This window comes from Chroicocephalus ridibundus, unplaced genomic scaffold (genome assembly GCF_963924245.1).
Source record: "Chroicocephalus ridibundus unplaced genomic scaffold, bChrRid1.1 SCAFFOLD_474, whole genome shotgun sequence".
Lineage (NCBI taxonomy): Eukaryota > Metazoa > Chordata > Aves > Charadriiformes > Laridae > Chroicocephalus > Chroicocephalus ridibundus.
The window spans coordinates 30501-51157 of record NW_026961458.1 but is presented as its reverse complement, the minus strand read 5'-3'; the positions used below and the strand labels follow the sequence as shown (position 1 = coordinate 51157).

The 20657-nt window shown below is 67.2% G+C and overlaps 1 protein-coding gene across 1 annotated transcript in view; it reads right to left on the bottom strand.

The window, feature by feature from the left end:
- The window catches only part of LOC134509432 (filamin-C-like), a gene marked incomplete at its 5' end in the record, with an annotated part of 58077 nt that overhangs the window by 7751 nt on the left and 29669 nt on the right, over positions 1 to 20657 (bottom strand). Inside the window, 13 exon segments of the mRNA XM_063321967.1 lie at positions 1861 to 1990; positions 3554 to 3669; positions 4814 to 4951; positions 6571 to 6840; positions 10196 to 10438; positions 12412 to 12534; positions 12633 to 12785; positions 13664 to 13867; positions 15916 to 16077; positions 17760 to 17933; positions 18761 to 18889; positions 20054 to 20194; positions 20308 to 20395. Coding sequence (XP_063178037.1) covers positions 1861 to 1990; positions 3554 to 3669; positions 4814 to 4951; positions 6571 to 6840; positions 10196 to 10438; positions 12412 to 12534; positions 12633 to 12785; positions 13664 to 13867; positions 15916 to 16077; positions 17760 to 17933; positions 18761 to 18889; positions 20054 to 20194; positions 20308 to 20395 — 2071 coding nt within the window.

The window sequence follows — 20657 nt, the reverse complement described above, 5'->3', positions numbered from 1 at the left end:
ATGTCCCCTTCTCCCTGTGTCCCCACATCCCCATGTCCCAGTGTCCCCGTATCCCCCTGTCCTCACGTCCCCGTGTCCCCATGTCCCCCTCTCCCCGTGTCCCTGCACCCCCCTGTCCCCCTGTCACTGTGTCCCCGCATGCCTGTGTCCCCATGTCCCCCTCTCCCCGTGTCCCCACGTCCCCTTGTCCCCATGTCCCCTTGTCCCCATGTCCCCATGTCCCTGTGCCCCCATGTCCCCCTCACCCCATGTCCCGGCGTCCCCGTATCCCCCTGTCCCCACATCCCCGTGTCCCCATGTCCCCCTCTCCCTGTGTCCCTGCACCCCCGTGTCCCCCTGTCACCGTGTCCCCACGTCCCCGTGTCCCCATGTCCCTGTGCCCCCATGTCCCCCTCACCCCATGTCCCCGCATCCCCGTATCCGTGTCCCCACATCCCCGTGTGTGTCCCCGCACCCCTCTGTGTCCCCGCACCCCTCTGTCCCCACGTCCCCACGTCCCCATCTCCCCGTGTCCCCCCATCCCTGTATCCCCATGTCCCCATGTCCCCGTAACTCCCTTTCCCCGTGTCCCCATGTCCCCCTGTCCCTGTGTCCCCATGTCCCGTCTCCCATGTCCCCTTGTCCCCATGTCCCATGTCTCCATGTCCCCATGTCCCACTGTCCCTCTGTCCTGTGTCCCCATGTCCCCACATTCCTGTGCCCCCACATCTCCACATTCCCATGTCCTGTGTCCCCTCTCCCTCTGTCTCCATGTCCCCATGTCCCATGTCCCCTGTCCCCGTGTCCCGTGTCCCCATGTCCCCGTGTCTCCAAGTCCCAAGTCCCCGTGCCCCTGTCCCATGTCCCCTGCCCCATGTCCTGTGTCCCATGTCCCCGTGTCCCCATGTCCCTGTGTCCCCATGTCCCGTGTCCTATGTCCCCATGTCCCATGTCCCGTGTCCCCTGTCCCCATGTCCTGTGTCCCACGTCCCCCTGTCCCCATGTCCCATGTCCCCATGTCCTGTGTCTTATGTCTCCATGTCCCATGTCCTCATGTCCTGTGTCCTATGTCTCCATGTCCCATGTCCCCCTGCCCCATGTCCCCATGTCCCATGTCCCCATGTCCTGTGTCTTATGTCTCCATGTCCCATGTCCCCATGTCCCATGTCCTCCTGCCCCATGTCCCCATGTGTCCTATGTTCCCATGTCTCATGTCCTGTGTCCCCATGTCCCCTGTCCCTGTGTCCCCATGTCCCATGTCCCCCTGCCCCATGTCCCTGTGTCCCCATGTCCCTGTGTCCCCATGTCCTGTGTCCTGTGTCCCCATGTCCCGTGTCCCCATGTCCCCTGTCCCTGTGTCCTCGTGTCCCATGACCCCCTGTCCCCATGTCCCATGTCCCCATGTTCCCATGTCCCCCTGCCCCATGTCCCCATGTCCTGTGTCCCGTGTCCCGTGTCCCTGTGTCCCGTGTCCCTGTGTCCCCTGTCCCCATGTCCTGTGTCCCCTATCCCGTGTCCCCCTGCCCTGTGTCCCTGCGTCCCCGTATCCTGTGTCCCCATATTCCCATGTCCCATGTCCCCCTGCCCCATGTCCCCATGTCCTGTGTCCCGTGTCCCTGTGTCCCCTGTCCCCATGTCCTGTGTCCCCTATCCCATGTCCCCCTGCCCCATGTCCCTGTGTCCCCGTGTCCTGTGTCCCCATATCCCCATGTCCCATGTCCCCCTGTCCCCATGTCCCCTGTCCCGTGTCCCCCTGCCCCATGTCCCTGTGTCCCCGTATCCTGTGTCCCCATGTTCCCATGTCCCGTGTCCCCCTGTCCCCCTGTCCCCATGTCCCGTGTCCCCCGTCCCGTGTCCCGTGTCCCGTGTCCCGTGTCCCACCGCTGTCGAGCTCGGAGACGTAGCACTCCTCCACCACGCCGCCCGGCGTGTGCACCTTGGCGTCGATGACGCCGCGCGCCCCGTTGAGCTGCACGGCGAAGGACGCCGGCTGGTTCACTGTCACCGTCTCCTGCGGGGACACCGCCATGGCACCGGCACCCCGGCGGGGGGGGCGGGGGGGGGGGCAGCAGGAGGGGTCCCAGGGGTGACACGGGGCGGGGGGGGGGACACGGGGGTCCCAGGGGGGCATTGGGGGCGGTCCCAAGGGTGACACAGGGGTGACACGGGGGACCCAGGGGTGACACGGGGCACAGGGTGGCACAGGGTCAGCACGGGGGGGGCACGAGGGTGGCACCGGGTGGCGGGGGGGGGGGTCCCAAGGGTGACACAAGGGCAAAAGGTGGCACAGAGTGACACGGGAGACCCAGCACTGGCACTGGGGGGGGTCCTGGGGTGACACAGGGGTGACATGGGGGGACCCAGGGGTGACACAGGGTCCTCACACCCCCCACGTGTCCCCCATGTCAGCATGGGGGGGGGCACAGGGGTGGCACTGGGGGTGACAGCAGGAGGGGTCCCAAGGGTGACACAGGGCACAAGGTGGCCCAGGGGTGACATGGGGGACCCAGGGGTGGCACCAGGGGGGGTCCCAAGGGTGACACAGGGGTGACATGGGGGACCCAGGGGTGACACAGGGCACAGGGTGACACAGGGGACCCAGGGGTGGCATCGGGGGGGTCCCAGGGGTGACACAGGGGTGACACGGGGGACCCTGGGGTGGCACAATGGCACAAGGTGGCCCAGGGTGACACGGGGGACCCAGGGGTGGCACTGGGGAGGGATCTCAAGGGTGACATAGGGTGACACGGGGGACACAGGGGTGGCACTGGGGGTGGTCCAAGGGTGACCCAGGGGTGACATGGGGGACCCAGGAGTGAAACGGGGGACCCAGGGGTGTCACATGGGCACAAGGTGGCCCAGGGTGACACAGGGGACATGGGGTGGCATTGGGGAGGGAGTCCCAGGGGTGACACAGGTGTGACATGGGGGACCCAGGGGTGACACATGGGCACAAGGTGGCCCAGGGTGACACGGGGGACATGGGGTGGCATTGGGGAGGGAGTCCCAGGGGTGACACAGGTGTGACATGGGGGACCCAGGGGTGACACATGTGCACAAGGTGGCCCAGGGTGACACGGGGGACCCAGGGGTGGCATCAGAGGTGGGTCCCAAAGGTGCCACAAGGGCGCAAAGTGGCCCCGGGGGGTGACATGAGGGACCCGGGGGGTGACACAAGGGACCCGGGGATGGCACAGAGGACACAAGGGTGACCCAGGGGTGACACACGGGCACAAGGTGGCCCGGGGACGACACGGGTGACCCAGGGGTGGCACAGAGGACCCAGGGGTGGCCCCAAGGGTGGCATCGGGGCGGGGGGGGGGGGTCCCAAGGCTGCCACCTGGACACAAGGTGGCCCGGGGGTGACGTGGGGGACACGGGGGTGGCACAGGGGACCCAGGGGTGACACGGGGGACACGGGGATGGCACCAGGGTGGCCCTGGGGGAAGGGGTCCCAAGGCTGCCACCGGGACACAAGGTGAGGTGGGGGAGGCGGGGGGTGTCTGGGGAGCCCGGGGTGGCAGGGGGGTGGCAGGGGGGTGGCAGGGGGGTGGCAGGGGGTGTCCCCGGGCACCTGGAGGCTGGTGACAGTCAGGCGGCGGGCGTCATCGGAGGGGGAGGCGACGGGCACCACGAAGGGGCTGTCGGGGATGTGCTCCTCGTTGAACTTGATGGACACCTCGTAGTCACCTGGGGACACACGGCGGGGCTCGCACGGGGACGGCCGCCCGCGGGGACACCCTCACGGGGGGACACCCTCGCGTGGGGACACCCTTCCATGGGGACAACCTTCCATGGGGACACCATCACATGGGGACCGCCTTCCATAGGGACACCCTTCCATGGGGACACCCTTCTGTGGGGACACCCTTGAATGGGGACACCCTCAAACGAGGACACCCTTCCATGGGGACACCCTTCCATGGGGACACCATCACAGGGAGACACCCTTCCATGGGGACACCCTTCCATGGGGACGCCCTTCCATGGGGACAACCTTCCATGGGAACACCCTTCCATGGGGACACCCTCATGGGGAGACACCCTTCCATGGGGACACCCTTCCATAGGGACACCCTTCCATGGGGACAACCTTCCATGGGGACGACCTTTCATAGGGACACCCTTCCATGGGGACACCCTCACGGAGAGACACCCTTCCATGGGGACACCCTTCCATAGGGACACCCTTCCGTGGGGACAACCTTCTGTGGGGACACCCTTGAATGGGAACACCCTCAAATGGGGACACCCTTCCATGGGGACAACCTTCCGTGGGGGTGCCCTCAAGTGGCGACACCTTCCCTGGGGACACCCTTCCATGGGGACACCCTTCCATAGGGACACCCTTCCATGGGGACAACCTTCCATGGGGACACCCTTGAATGGGAACACCCTCAAACGAGGACACCCTTCCATGGGGACACCCTTCCATGGGGACACCCTTCCATGGGGACGGACACCCTCAAGTGGCGACACCTTCCCTGGGGACACCCTTCCATGGGGACACCCTTCTATGGGGACACCATCGCATGAGGACACCCTTCCATGGGGACAACCTTCCATAGGGACGCCCTGGAATGGCAACACCCTTCCCTGGGGACACCCTTCCATAGGGACACCCTTCCATGGGGACACCCTTCCATAGGGACACCCTTCCATGGGGACACCATCGCATGAGGACACCCTTCCATGGGGACACCCTTCCACGGCGGGGTGTGGGGGTCTCAGGGTGCCCCGGGGGGGGGGGGTGTCGGTGTGTGTGGGGTCCCAGGGGGTGTCGGGGGGTGTGGGGTGTTGCTGTGCCGCCCCCCCGCCCCCCCCCGGGCCTCACCGGGCTCCTGGACGACGTAGGAGACGCCGCAGGCCCCGTCCTTGCGCTCCTCGAAGGCGATCTCGGCCTTGCTGGGCCCCTCCACGGCGATGGAGAGCCCCCCCGCCCCCGCCTCCCGCGTCCAGATGCTGAACTCCGCTGGGGGGGGGCACACACCGACACCCATGGGTGCCCCCGCGCCCCACGGCCCACCCCACCCCACGCACACCGGGGTGTCACCCCCGTCCCCCACTGCCCCGGACACCACCCCCCCCCCATAGCACCCATGGCCCCCCCATAGCACCCATGGCCCCCCCATAGGATCCATACCCACCCCCCCCACCACAAGCACCCATGGCCCCCCCCAAACCCCAACCTTCCCGCCCCCCAGCACCCATAGCACCCATAGCACCCATTACCCCCCCCCCATAGCACCCATGGCCCCCCCATAGGATCCATACCCCCCCCCACAAGCACCCATGGCCCCCCCAAACCCCAACCTTCCCCCCCCCCAGCACCCATAGCACCCATTATCCCCCCCCCCATAGCACCCATGGCCCCCACAGCCCCTCCCATACCCCCTGCCCCCCAGCACCCACACCCCCCATACCACCCACACCCCCCGTGCCCCATAGCACCCCCACCCCCCCATAGCACCCATACACCCCCATACACCCCCCATAGCACCCATAACCCCCCAGACCCCCATATCCCCCCTGCCCCCCATAGCACCCATACCCCCCCATAGCACCCATAACCCCCCAGACCCCCATATCCCCCCTGCCCCCCATAGCACCCAAAAACCCCCATACCCCCATATCCCCCATACCCCCCCGCCCCCCATAGCACCCATACCCCCCGTAGCCCCCCATCTCCCCCATACCCCCCATACCCCCATAGCCCCCATCTCCCCCCCCATATCCCCCATATCCCCCATCTCCCCCATAGCATCCAGAACCCCCCCATACCCCCCATTCCCCCCATAGCCCCCCATATCCCCCCCCATATCCCCCATACCCCCCATACCCCCATAGCCCCCATCTCCCCCCCCATATCCCCCATACCCCCCATAGCATCCATACCCCCCATTCCCCCCATAGCCCATCTCCCCCCCATCCATATCCCCCATACCCCCCATAGCCCCCCATACCCCCCCATCTCCCCCATACCCCCCATTCCCCCCATAGCCCCCCATCTCCCCCCCCATATCCCCCATAACCCCCCATAACCCCCCATCTCCCCCATACCCCCCCATAGCATCCATAACCCCCCATACCCCCCATACCCCCCATCTCCCCCATACCCCCCATAGCCCCCCATCTCCCCCCCCCATATCCCCCATACCCCCCATACCCCCCATAGCCCCCCATCTCCCCCATAACCCCCCATCTCCCCCATACCCCCCATACCCCCCATTCCCCCCACAGCCCCCCATCTCCCCCCCCCATACCCCCCATACCCCCCATAGCCCATCTCCCCCCCATCCATATCCCCCATACCCCCATAGCCCCCCATCTCCCCCCCTCATAGCCCCCATCTCCCCCATAGCATCCAGAACCCCCCCATACCCCCCATTCCCCCCATACCCCCCATCTCCCCCCCCATATCCCCCATAACCCCCCATTCCCCCCATACCCCCCATCTCCCCCCCCATATCCCCCATAACCCCCCATTCCCCCCATACCCCCCATCTCCCCCATACCCCCCCATAGCATCCATAACCCCCCATACCCCCCACTCCCCCCACAGCCCCCCATCTCCCCCCCCCCCCAGCTCACCTGGCACCCCGGCCACGCCGCGCTGGAGGCCGGTGCCCCCTGCCCGCACCTTGTGGGCCCCCCCTTCGCCCAAGGGCCCCACGGTGAACTGGAAGGGGCTGCCGGGCACGTGCTGCCCCCGGTACTTGACGCTGACGGTGTGGGGGCCCATCTCCTGGGGCACGAAGCGCACGCTGTACACCCCCGCGCCCCCCGCCACCACCTCGGCCTCGAAGCGCTGCCCCGAGGGGCTCAGCACCTGCGCCGCCAGCTCCTGCGCCGCCGTCTCGCCTGCGGGCACCGCGGCACCCCCTCAGCCACAGCAACACCCCCCCCCAGCAGGGCGACGGGGTGCCCCGGCACCCCGGCACAGCGGGGCGGCGGGGCACCCCCTCACCCCGGCACCCCCGCACCCATCACCCCGGTAGCGGGGCATCCCGACACCCGTCGCCCCGGCATCGGGGCATCCCGGCACCATGGTGACGTGGCACCCCAGCGCCCATCGCCCCGGCATCGGGGCATCCCGGCACCCCGGCACCCCGTCACCGTGGTGCCCCAGCACCCATCGCCCCGGCACCAGGGTGATGGGCACCCCATCGCCATGTCACTACGGCACCCCAGCACCCATCGCCCCGGTACCATGGCAACACGGCACCCCAGCACCCATCACCCCGGCGCAAGGCAGTGGGGCACCCCAGCATCCCATCACCGCGGCGTCCTGACACCCATCACCCCGGCATCGGGGCATCCCGGCACCCCATCACCCCGTCACCATGGCGACGTGGCACCCCAGCGCCCATCGCCCCGGCATCGGGGCATCCCGGCACCCCGGCACCATGTCACTGTGGTGCCCCAGCACCCATCGCCCCGGCACCATGGCAACACGGCACCCCAGCACCCATCACCCTGGCGTCAGGGTGATGGGCACCCCATCGCCATGTCACTACGGCACCCCAGCACCCATCACCCCGGCACCATGGCAACACCGCACCCCAGCACCCATCACCCCGGTGCAAGGCAGTGGGGCACCCCAGCATCCCATCACCGCGGCGTCCTGACACCCATCACCCCGGCATCGGGGCATCCCGGCACCCTGTCACCATGGCAATGCGGCACCCCAGCACCCATTGCCCCGGCATCGGGGCAGCGGGGCACCCCAGCACCCCGGCACCCCGGCACCGTGGCGTCCTGACACCCTTCACCCCGGCATCGGGGCATCCCGGCACCCCATCACCCCGTCACCATGGCAACATGGCACCCATCACCCCGGCATCAGGGCACCCCGTCACCATGGCGACGTGGCACCCCCATCGGGTGCACCGAGACACCCTGTCACCACGACACGCTGTCACCCTGGCACCGCGCCATCCTGGCACCCCGGCAGCCCATCACCAGGGCACCCTGTCACCTTGTCACCTTGTCACCAGGGCACCCTGTCACCCCCATTGCCCTGGCACCCTGGTCACCCTGTCACCCTGGCATGAGGGCACCCTGTCACCCCCCCATCCCCATGTCACCATGGCACCCTGTCACCCCATTGCCCGGTCACCCTGTCACCCTGCCATCATGGCACCCCGTCACCATGGCATCCTGCCACCAGGGCCCCTTGTCACCCTGCCGTCCTGTCACCCTGGCTCCGTGACACCCCAGCAGCCCATCACTGTGTCACCCTGTCACCTTGTCACCTTGGCGCCATGGCACCCTGTCACCCCCCATCCCCGTGTCACCATGACACCCTGTCACCCTGTCACTCTGGTCACCATGTCACCCTGGCACCCTGGCATGAGGGCACCCTGTCACCCCCCATCCCTGTGTCACCATGACACCCTGTCACCCTGTCACCCCATCGCCCTGTCACCCTGTCACTCTGGTCACCGTGTCACCCTGTCACCCTGGCATGAGGGCACCCTGGCACCCTGTCACCCCCCCATCCCCATGTCACCATGACACCCTGTCACCCCATCGCCCTGTCACCCTGTCACCCCATCGCCCTGTTACCCTGGCACTCTGGTCACCCTGTCACCCCCCCATCCCCATGTCACCCTGTCACCCCATCACCCCGTCACCCCGTCACCCCGCCATCATGACGCCCCGTCGCCCCGTCACCCTGTCACGAGGGCACCCTGTCACCCCCCCCCCACCCCCGTGTCACCCTGTCACCCTGTCGCCTCGTCACCCCGCCGCAACCCCCCCGCAGTGACCTCGTGCGAGGGACGCGCGCCCTCATGAGCGCGTGCACACGCACCCCCCCCCCACCCCCCCCCCCACTCGTGCGCACTCGTGCGAGGGGCTCGCACGCTCTTGTGAGCGCGGCGTGCGAAGGCGGCTCCGGGGGAACGCGTGTCCCCGGCCTCGTGCGAGGGGGTGGGGGGGGGGGGGGCGTGCGGGTCCCTGGTGAGTGCACACACCCCCCCCCCCCCCACTCGTGAACACACGCCCCCCCCCCCCCGTGCGAGCGCACCCACAGGCGCAGGTGTGCATCCAGCCCTCGCACGGACACGCTCCCCTCGCACGCGCACCCCGGCCCCTCGTGCGAGCGCGGCCCTGGGGCGATCACGGCCCCCGTGCAAGCGACCCCCAGCCCTCGTGCAAATGCCCCCAGCCCTCGTGCAAAGCCCCCCAGGCCCCGTGCAAAGGCCCCCAGCCCTGGTGCAATCACACCCCTCGTGCAAACGCCCCCAGCCCTGGTGCAAGCATGGCCCTCGTGCACTCACAACCCCCGTGCAAACACCCCCCAGCCCTGGTGCAAGTGCCCCCAGCCCTGGTGCGCTCATGCCCCCTGTGCAAAGGCCCCCAGCCCTCGTGCAAACCCCCCAGCCCCCGTGCGAAGCCCCCCAGTCCTCGTGCAAACACCCCCAGTCCTCGTGCAAAGCCCCCACCCCTCGTGCAAAGCCCCCAGCCCCTGTGCGAAGCCCCCCATCCCTCGTGCAAACACCCCCAGTCCTCATGCAAGCCCCCTGCCCTCGTGCAAATGCCCCCAGCCCTCGTGCAAAGCCCCCCAGCCCCCGTGCAAACACCCCCAGTCCTCGTGCAAACGCCCCCAGCCCTCGTGCAAACGCCCCCACTCCTTGTGCAAAGCCCCCCAGCCCCCGTGCAAACACTCCCAGTCCTCGTGCAAATGCCCCCAGCCCTCGTGCAAACGCCCCCAGTCCTCGTGCAAAGCCCCCCAGTCCTTGTGCAAACACCCCCAGCCCTCGTGCAAAGCCCCCAGCCCTCGTGCAAAGCCCCCAGCCCCCGTGCAAACACCCCCAGCCCCCGTGTGAAGCCCCCCAGCCCTTGTGCAAAGCCCCCCAGTCCTCATGCAAACGCCCCCAGCCCTGGTGCAATCACACCCCTCGTGCAAACACCCCCAGCCCTCGTGCAAACGCCCCCATCCCTCGTGCAAAGCCCCCCAGCCCCCGTGCAAACACCCCCAGCCCCCGTGCAAACGCCCCCAGCCCTCGTGCAAAGCCCCCCAGCCCTGGTGCAAGCATGGCCCTCGTGCAAACGCCCCCCAGCCCTCGTGCAAACGCCCCCAGCCCTGGTGCAATCACACCCCTCGTGCAAAGCCCCCCATCCCTCGTGCAAAGCCCCCCAGCCCTCGTGCAAAGCCCCCTGCCCCCGTGCGAAGCCCCCCGGCCCCCGGCGCTCCGGCGGGCACACGCACCCTCCTGGCCGCGGGCGATGGAGCCGAAGGAGCCCAGCCCCTCGCGGGCCAGGAAGCCCCCGAAGACGTTGGGGAAGGGGTCGCCGCCGACCTGGGTGGACTCCTCCACCCGCACCTCCCGCGTGGTCTCCCCGCCCCGCGTCTTGCTGATCTCCGTGCGCTCCGTGCGCGTGTACGTGTGGCTGCTCCGCGTGAAGCTGCGCGTCAGCCGCTCCTGCGCCGACACCATCTGGAACCAGTTCCCTGCCCCGCCGCGCCCGCAGGCGGGGACACGGCGCCCGGGGGGACGGACGGGGACGGGGGGGACGGAGACACGGACACGGGGATGGAGACACAGACACGGGGATGGACGGAGACACGGAGGGATGGAGACACGGACACAGGGATGGATGGAGATGGGGAGGGATGGAGACACGGAAACGGGGATGGATGGGGACGGGGATGGACAGGGATGGGGATGGACGGAGACACGGACACGGGGATGGATGGAGACACGGAGGGATGGAGACACGGACACAGGGAGGGATGGAGACATGGATGGACGGAGATGGGGATGGACGGAGACACGGACACAGGGATGGACGGAGACAGGGAGGGATGGAGACACAGACACGGGGATGGACAGAGATGGGGATGGACGGAGACACGGACACAGGGATGGACGGAGACAGGGAGGGATGGAGACACAGACACGGGGATGGACAGAGATGGGGATGGACGGAGACACGGACACAGGGAAGGATGGAGACGGGGACGGACGGAGATGGGGATGGACAGAGACACGGACACGGGGATGGACGGGGACGGGGAGGGATGGAGACACGGACACAGGGAGGGATGGAGACATGGATGGATGGAGACGGGGATGGATGGAGATGGGGATGGACAGAGACACGGACACAGGGATGGATGGAGATGGGGAGGGACGGAGACACGGACACGGGGATGGATGGAGACATGGATGGACGGAGACAGGGATGGACGGAGACACGGACACGGGGATGGAGACACAGACACGGGGATGGACGGAGACACGGAGGGATGGAGACACGGACACAGGGATGGACGGAGACGGGGATGGATGGAGACGGGGATGGACAGAGACACAGACATGGGGATGGACGGGGATGGGGAGGGACGGAGACACAGACACAGGGATGGATGGAGACACGGATACAGGGATGGATGGAGACGGGGAGGGACGGAGATGGGGATGGATGGAGATGGGGACACGGGGATGGATGGAGACAGGGATGGACAGACACAGGGACAGATGGAGACGCGGGTGGATGGAAACATGGAGGGATGGAAATAGGGATGGGTGGAGGCATGGACACAGGGATGGATGGACACAGGGATAGACGGAGACACGGACACGGGGATGGACAGAGACAGGGAGAGATGGAGACAGGGATGGACGGAGACAGGGACATGGGGATGGATGAAGATGGGGATGGACGGAGACGGGGATGGATGGAGAGGGGGACACAGGGATGGATGGAGATGGATGGAGATAGGGATGGATGGAGACAGGGATGGAGACATGAAGGAATGGAGATGGGGACACAGGGATGGATGGAGACAGGGAGGGATGGGGATGGAGATGGAGGGAGACAGGGATGGACGGAGACATGGATAGATAGAGACGTGGACACAGGGACGGATGGAGATGGGGATGGATGGACACAGGGATGGATGGAGACATGGAGGGATGGAAATGGGGATGGATGGAGACATGGACACAGGGATGGACGGATGGATGGATGGATGGAGACATGGAAGCAGGGATGGATGGACACAGGGATGGAGGCAGGGATGGATGGAGACATGGGTGGATGCAGGGATGGAGGTACAGAAGGATGGATGGACAGACGCATGGACGGATGCGGGCGCGGATGGAGAGAGGGATGGAGACAGGGATGGAGACACAGAGGGGTGGACGGAGGCAGGGACGGACGCGCAGAGGGGCGGACACGCGGACGGTCACGGGCACAAGGGGACGGGAGCGCGGAGGGACGCGCGGACGCAGGGAAGGGCACGGAGGGACACGGGGACGGACGCACGAGGAGAGAAGGAAGAAGGAGGCAGAAATCAGAGCTGGAGCGGCCGAGACGCGTCCCCCTCCCCGTCCCCGTCCCTGTCCCTGTCCCCAGGCCCCACAGAGGAGGAGGAGGAGGAGGAGGAGGAGGAGGAGGAGGAGGAAGACCAGCCCCTACCTGGGATCTTGAGGTTGAGGTCGCAGGTGCTGCCGATGGTGGCGATGGAGGGGGCCTGGCGCGGGCGCGTGATGCTCTCCTTCATGCGCCCCTCGCCCGTCACCTTCACCGTGAAGGGGCTCCCTGCGGGCGACGGTCACCTCAGGGACCCGGCCACCCCGGTGCCACCTGGGTGCCACCTCCCCCCCTTCCCCCCCACCCCCGCGTCCCCGTCCCCCCACCTGGGACGTGTTTGTCGGCGAACTTGATGTTGATGATGTAGTTGCCGGGCTCGGTGGGGCAGTAGGTGACCTTGCAGGTGCCGTCCTCCACGTCCTCGCAGTTGATGTCCACCTTGCTGGGACCCTCGATGGACAGGCCCAGCCCCCCGTAGCCTGGGCAGCCACAGGGACACGCTCGGAGATGTCCCCCGGCTGCTGTCCCCGCCCTGGCCGTGGTCACACCGCGGCCACCATCTCATCTTGGTCATGGCCGCGGCCACGGCCACCGTCTTATCCCACCCACGACCACACGGCCGCCATCCCTTCTTGGCCATGGCGCACCACGGCCACAACCACGGCCACCACCCCGCCCTATCCCGGCCACAGCCATGACATGGCCTCGGCCACCATCTCATTCTGGTCATGGCCATGGCCACCATCTCATCCCAGCCACAACCATGGCCACCATCCCATCCCGGCCATGGCCACAGCCATGACGTGGCCTTGGCCACCATCCCATCCTAGCCATGGCCATGGCCACCACCTCATCCCACCCATAACCATGGCCACCACCCCACCCTGGTCATGGCCACAGTCATGACGTGGCCTTGGCCACCATCTCATCCCAGCCATGGCCATGGCCACCATCTCATCCCAGCCACGACCATGGCCACCATCCCATCCTGGCCATGGCCATGGCCACTGTTTCATCCCACCCATACACCACCCCATCCTGGCCATGGCCACCATCTCATCCCAGACGTGGCCACCATCTTATCCCCCCCATGACCAGGGCCACCACCCCATCCTGGCCATGGCCACAGCCATGACATGGCCTTGGCCACCATCCCATTGTAGCCATGGCCTTGGCCACCATCTCATCCCAGACATGGCCACCATCTTATCCCCCCCATGACCAGGGCCACCACCCCACCCTAGCCATGGCCACGGCCACCACCTCATCCCACCCATGCCCGCCCCACGGCGCTGCCCCCCACCCCCCCGCCCCAGGCCCCATCCCCGCCCCTCGGGGCGCCCCCCAGGGCCCTCACCGGCGCTGCGGGTGTCCACGATGAACTCGGCCACCTCGAAGGTGTGACCTTCCACCAGCCCCTTGCCCCACACCTTCACCCGGCTGGCGTCCCCGATCTCCGACTGCCCCACCAGGATCTTGAAGGGGCTGTTGGTGACGTGCTGCCCGCTCTTCCTCACGCTCACCACGTGCTCGCCCACCTCCTTGGGCGTGAAGGAGATGCCTGGGGGGGACACGGGGGACACGCACCGCCCTCAGCCACCTCTGCCAGCCCCCCGGCCACCACCGCCGGCCGCCGGCCACCGCCACCAGCCCTGGCCACCACCACCACCAAACCCCGGCCAGATCTACAAGCCCTGGTCGCCACCATCACGACGAGCTCTTGGCCGCCACCACCACCACCACCAGGCCACCTCCACCAGCCCATGGCCACCACCACTGACCCCTGGCCATCTCCACCAGCCCTGGCCACCACCACCAAACCCTGGCCAGCTCTACAAGCCCTGGCCACCACCATCACGACGAGCTCTTGGCGGCCACCACCACCACCACCAGGCCACCTCCACCAGCCCATGGCCACCACCACTGACCCCTGGCCACCCCTGCCAGCCCTGGCCACCACCACAAGCCCCTGGTCACCACCACCACCACTAGCCACTGCCCACCACCACCAAACCCTGTCCAGGTCTACAAGCCCTGGCCGCCACCATCACAATGAGCTCTTGGTGGCCACCACCAGGCCACCTCCACCAGCCCCTGGCCACCACCACTGACCCCTGGCCACCTCCACCAACCCCTGGTCACCACCACTGACCCCTGGCCACCCCTGCCAGCCCTGGCCACCACCACCAGCCCCTGGTCACCACCACCAGCCCCTGGTCACCACCACCAGCCCCTGGCCACCACCACCGGCCCCTGGCCACTGCCACCAGCCCTGGCCACCGCCACCACTACTAGCCACTGCCCACCACCACCAAACCCTGGCCAACTCTACAAGCCCTGGTCGCCACCATCACGACGAGCTCTTGGTGGCCACCACCACCACCACCAGGCCACCTCCACCAGCCCCTGGCCACCACCACTGACCCCTGGCCACCCCTGCCAGCCCTGGCCACCACCACCAGCCCCTGGTCACCACCACCAACCCCTGGCCACCACCACCAGCCCCTGGCCACCACCACCACCACCAAACCCTGTCCAGCTCTACAAGCCCTGGCCGCCACCATCACAACGAGCTCTTGGTGGCCGCCACCACCACCACCACCAGGCCACCTCCACCAGCCCCTGGCCACCACCACCGACCCCTGGCCACCCCCGCCAGCCCTGGCCACCACCACCACTACTAGCCACTGGCCGCCACCACCAAACCCTGGCCACTGCCACCAGCCCCTGGCCACCTCCACCAGCCCCTGGCCACCTCCACCAGCCCCTGGCCACGACCATCAGTCCCTGGCTACCACTACCAGCCCCTGGCCACCACTACCAACCCCTGGCCAGCTCTACCAGCCCTGGCCACCACCACCATGAGCTCTTGGCCACCATCACCAACCCCTGGCCACCTCTACCAGCCCTGGCTACCACCACCAAACCCTGGCTACCACCACCAGCCCACCTCCACCAGCCTTGGCCACTGCCACCAGCCCCTGGCCACCTCTACCAGCCCTGGCCACCAACACCACTAGCCCCTGGCCACCACCACCAACCCCCGGCCACTGCCACCAGTCCCTGGCCACCTCTACCAGTCCCTGGTCACCTCCACCAGCCCCTGGCCACTGCCACCAGCCCCTGGCCACCACCACCAACCCCTGGCCACCACCACCAACCCCTGGCCACCACCACCACCAGCCCCTGGCCACCTCTACCAGCCCCTGGCCACCACCACCAACCCCTGGCCACCACCACCAACCCCTGGTCACCTCTACCAGCCCCTGGCCACCACCACCAACCCCTGGCCACCGCCACCACCAGCCCCTGGCCACCTCTACCAGCCCCTGGCCACCACCACCACCACCCCCTGGCCAACTCTACCAGCCCCTGGCCACCACCACCAACCCCTGGCCACCACCAATGTGCCCTGGCTGTGGCCACCAAGCCCTGGGCACCCAACGCCACGGGGCCACCCATCCCTGCGACCCCACAGCCCTCTCGTCCCCGGGTCCCGCATCGCCCCCTCCCCCTTCCCGCCGCCTCCCGGGTCTCCCGGCCCCAGGCACCAACGTCCCCACGGGGTGTCCCCACGGTGTCCCCACGGTGTCCCCCCCCCCCACGCACCGATGTGGCGGTTGGGCAAGCGCTTGAGCAGACAGGGCTCCTCGTTGCCCGAGGGCGCCCGGATGCTGGCCGTCAGCAGGCTCAGGTCCGTCTCCGTGATCTTCAGCGAGACGTCCGTCGAGGTGCCCACGTTGAGCTGGGACGTCCGCATGGAGTCGTCCCCTGCCGAGGTGCCATCAGTGGGGCCCGCCGGGGGGGGACACACGGCACCAGGTGGGGCCGGGGGGACGGATGGATGGAGGGATGGAGGGATGGAGGGATGGAGGGATGGAGGGATGGATGGAGGGATGGAGGGATGGAGGGATGGATGGATGGAGGGATGGAGGGATGGATGGATGGATGGATGGAGGGATGGAGGGATGGATGGAGGGATGGAGGGATGGAGGGATGGAGGGATGGAGGGATGGAGGGATGGAGGGATGGATGGAGGGATGGATGGAGGGATGGATGGAGGGATGGAGGGATGGATGGATGGATGGATGGAGGGATGGAGGGATGGATGGAGGGATGGAGGGATGGAGGGATGGATGGATGGAGGGATGGAGGGATGGAGGGATGGAGGGATGGATGGATGGAGGGATGGATGGAGGGATGGAGGGATGGATGGATGGAGGGATGGATGGATGGAGGGATGGAGGGATGGATGGAGGGATGGAGGGATGGAGGGATGGAGGGATGGAGGGATGGAGGGATGGATGGAGGGATGGAGGGATGGATGGATGGAGGGATGGAGGGATGGATGGATGGACGGATGGATGGACGGAGGGATGGATGGAGGGATGGATGGATGGAGGGATGGATGGATGGATGGATGGAGGGATGGATGGATGGATGGATGGATGGATGGAGGGATGGACGGATGGATGGATGGATGGATGGGGTCTCCATGGCCACCTGGTGGCCACACAGGTGGCCCCACGGCCAAGGTCGCCATGGTTCTGGCAATGGGATCCCCGGGGATGGTCCCCATAGCCATGGGGGGGGGGTCCCCACGGCCCCCCCCCACAAAGGTCCCCAAGGCCACGTGATGGGGTCTTGGTGGCCAGGCACGGCCGGGGACACCATCGCTATGGAATGGGTTCCTGGGGGCCGTGCTGGTGTCCCCGTGACCACAACCACACCGGGTCCCCACGGCCACGCAGGCGCCTCCACGGCCGTTGACCACGTAGGTGTCCCCATGGCCATATGGAGAAGGTCCCCACGGCTGAGGCTGGAGAGGGTTCCCACAGCCACGTGATGGTGTCCCCAAGACCCCCTGAGGTCCCCATGGACCATGTGATGGGGTCTTCAAGGCCCCATGACGTCCCCATGGCCACATGATGGGTTCTTGGTGGCCAGAGATGGCCGGGGACACCACGGGTGTGTGATGGGTTCCTGGGGGCCACGCAGGTGTCCCCATGGCCATGACCACCACCAAGTAGGGTCTCCATGGCCCTGACCACACAGGTGTCCCCATGGCCATATGGAGAAGGTCCCCACAGCTGAGGCTAGACAGGGTTCCCACAGCCACAGGATGGTGTCCCCAAGGCCCCTTGAGGTCCCCAAGGCCATGTAATAGGGTCCCCAAGGCCCCATGATGTCCCCACGGACCATGTGATGGGGTCTTCAAGTCCCCATGACATCCCCATGGCCACGTGATGGGTTCTTGGTGGCCAAGGATGGCCGGGGACACCACGGGTGTGTGATGGGTTCCTGGGGGCCGTGCAGGTGTCCCCATGGCCATGACCACCACCAAGTAGGGTCTCCATGGCCGTGACCACGTAGGTGTCGCCCCCCCTCCCCCCGCCCTACGGAGGTCCCAAGGAGGTCCCAAGGACGAGGTCCTGGGTGGGGGCCTGTCTCACCGGTGATCTTGGCGGTGAAGGGGCTGCCCGGGATGTGCTTGTCATCGAAGCGGACGATGATGTTGTAGTCCCCGGGGGCGGTGGGCAGGTAGGACACGGTGCAGGTCCCGTCCTTGTTGTCCTGGCAGGTGATCTCCGCCTTGGAAGGGCCCTCCACCGCCAAGGAGAGCCCACCTGGGGGGCAGGAGATGGGCATTAGGGGTCTCCAACCCCCTCTCAGCCCCTCTTGGTGGCATCAATGGGGTCTCCAACCCCTTCCCAGCCCCTCTTGGTGGCATCGAGGAGGTCTCCGACCCCTTCCCAACCTCTCTTGGTGGCATCAACGGGGTGTCCAACCCCTTCCCAGCCCCTCTTGGTGGCATCGAGGGGGTCTCCGACCCCGTCCCAGCCCCTCTTGGTGGCATCAAGGAGGTCTCCAACCCTTTCCCAGCCCCTCTTGGTGGCATCAACAGGGTCTCCAACCCCTTCCCAACCCCTCTTGGTGTCATCGAGGTCTCCGACCCCTTCCCAGCCCCTCTTGGTGGCATCAAGGAGGTCTCCGACCCCTTCCCAACCCCTCTTGGTGGCATCAACAGGGTGTCCAACCCCTTCCCAGCCCCTCTTGGTGGCATCGAGGAGGTCTCCAACCCCTTCCCAACCCCTCTTGGTGGTATCAAGGGCATCTCCAACCCCTTCCCAACCCCTCTTGGTGGCATTGAGGAGGTCTCTGACCCCGTCCCAACCCCTCTTGGTGGCATCGAGGAGGTCTCTGACCCCTTCCCAGCCCTTCTTGGTGGTATTGAGGCCTCCAACCCCTTCCCAGCCGCTCTTGGTGTCATCGAGGTCTCCGACCCCTTCCCATCCCCTCTTGGTGGCATCGAGGAGGTCTCCGACCCCTTCCCAACCCCTCTTGGTGGCATCGAGGAGGTCTCCGACCCCTTCCCAACCCCTCTTGGTGGCACGGCGTGGGGTGACCACAACCCTCCCAGACCCCCTGGTTGTCCCCCTCGGCCACCGCTCACCCTCCCCGGCGTCCTTGGTGACGATGGTGAAGGTGCACGGCTTGTTGACCATGCCGTGGCTCAGCCCCGGCCCGTAGGCGCTGACGTGCCGGGGGTTGATGGCGTCCACGTAGAACTGGAGGGGACTCCCTGGGGACACGGGGCGGGGGGAGGGACACGGCGGTCGGGGACCCCACGGGGACACCAGCCCAGACCCACCACGGTCTCCTCATCCCATGACGCCCATCGTGGGCCCCAGCTCTCTGCCCCACGGCACCCAGCGTGGTCTCCCAACCCCATGGAACCTGTCATGGTCTCGCAACTCTATGGTACCCACCATGGTCTCCCAACCCCACGGAGCCCACCATGGTCTCCCAACCCCACGGTCTCCCAGCCCCACGGTCTCCCAGCCCCACAGAGCCCACCATGGTCTCCCAACCCCATGGTCTCCCAACCCCACCATGGTCTCCCAACCCCATGGTCTCCCAGCCCCATGGTGCCCACCATGGTCTACCATGGTCTTCCAACCCCACCATGGTCTACCATGGTCTTCCAACCCCACCACGGTCTACCATGGTCTTCCAACCCCACCATGGCCTCCCAGCCCCATGGAGCCTATCATGGTCTCCCAACCCCACGGAGCCCACCACGGTCTCCCAACCCCATCATGGTCTCCCATGGTCTCCCAATCCCATGGTGCCCACCACAGTCTCCCCAGTCTATTGCACCCAACTCAATGGTCCCCACCAGGGTCTCCCAGCCCCACAGAATCCACCAGGGTCTCCCAGCCCCATGGAGCCTATCATGGTCTACCATGGTCTTCCAACCCCACCATGGCCTCCCAGCCCCATGGTGCCCACCATGGTCTCCCAATCCCATCATGGTCTCCCAACCCCATGGAGCCCAACCCCATGGAGCCCACCATGGTCTCCCAACCCCATCACGGTCTCCCATGGTCTCCCAACCCCACGGAGCCCACCACGGTCTCCCAACCCCACGGTCTCCCAACCCCATGGAGCCCAACCCCATGGAGCCCACCATGGTCTCCCAACCCCATCATGGTCTCCCAACCCCATGGAGTCCACCACGGTCTCCCAACCCCATGGAGCCCAACCCCATGGAGCCCAACCCCATGGAGCCCACCACGGCGCCCCAACTTTATGGTACCCACCGTGATCTCCCAACCCCACGGAGACGATCACGGTCTCCCAACCCCATGGGGACCAACCCCACAGGTGCCCAACCAGGCCCAGGTGACGTCAGCCTGGCTCAACGCGCCCCCCAGCGCCCCCCAGCGCCCCCCGGGGGTCTCACCGGGGATGTGGTTGCCGTCGTAGCGGATGTCCATCTCGTGCAGCCCCTTCTCGGTGGGGGCGTAACGCACCGTCACCGTCCCGTCCTTGTTGTCGGTGATGTTGGGTCGCGCCGTCTTCCCCGAGGGCATCCGCACCTCCCCTACGGCCCCCCCACGTCAGCCGGCCACCGGCCACCGCTGGCTGGCGCCCCACGGCGCCCCCCGGCCCCGGCGTGTGCCCCCCCTGCCCACCCCACCCCACCCCGCCCCATACCTGTGATCTCGCCCTTCTGCACGGTGAAGGGGATGACCAGGTTGAAGGGCCGGAGGTTCTCAGCGGTGGCCGGGGGCTCATCCGTGGCCTGGCGCCGTGGGGCAGAGAGGAGGGGTAAGACCCACGGCACCCCAGCGGGGGCTGCCAACCCCATGGTGCCCACCACAGCCCCAACTCTCTGCCCCACGGCACCCAGCGTGGTCTCCTTACTCCATGGCTCCCAACACGGTCTCCCAACTCTCTGCCCCACGGCGCCCACCACGGTCTCCTCACCCCATGACATCCACCTTGGCCCCAACTCTCTGCCCCACGGCGCCCACCACGGTCTCCTCACCCCATGACGTCCACCA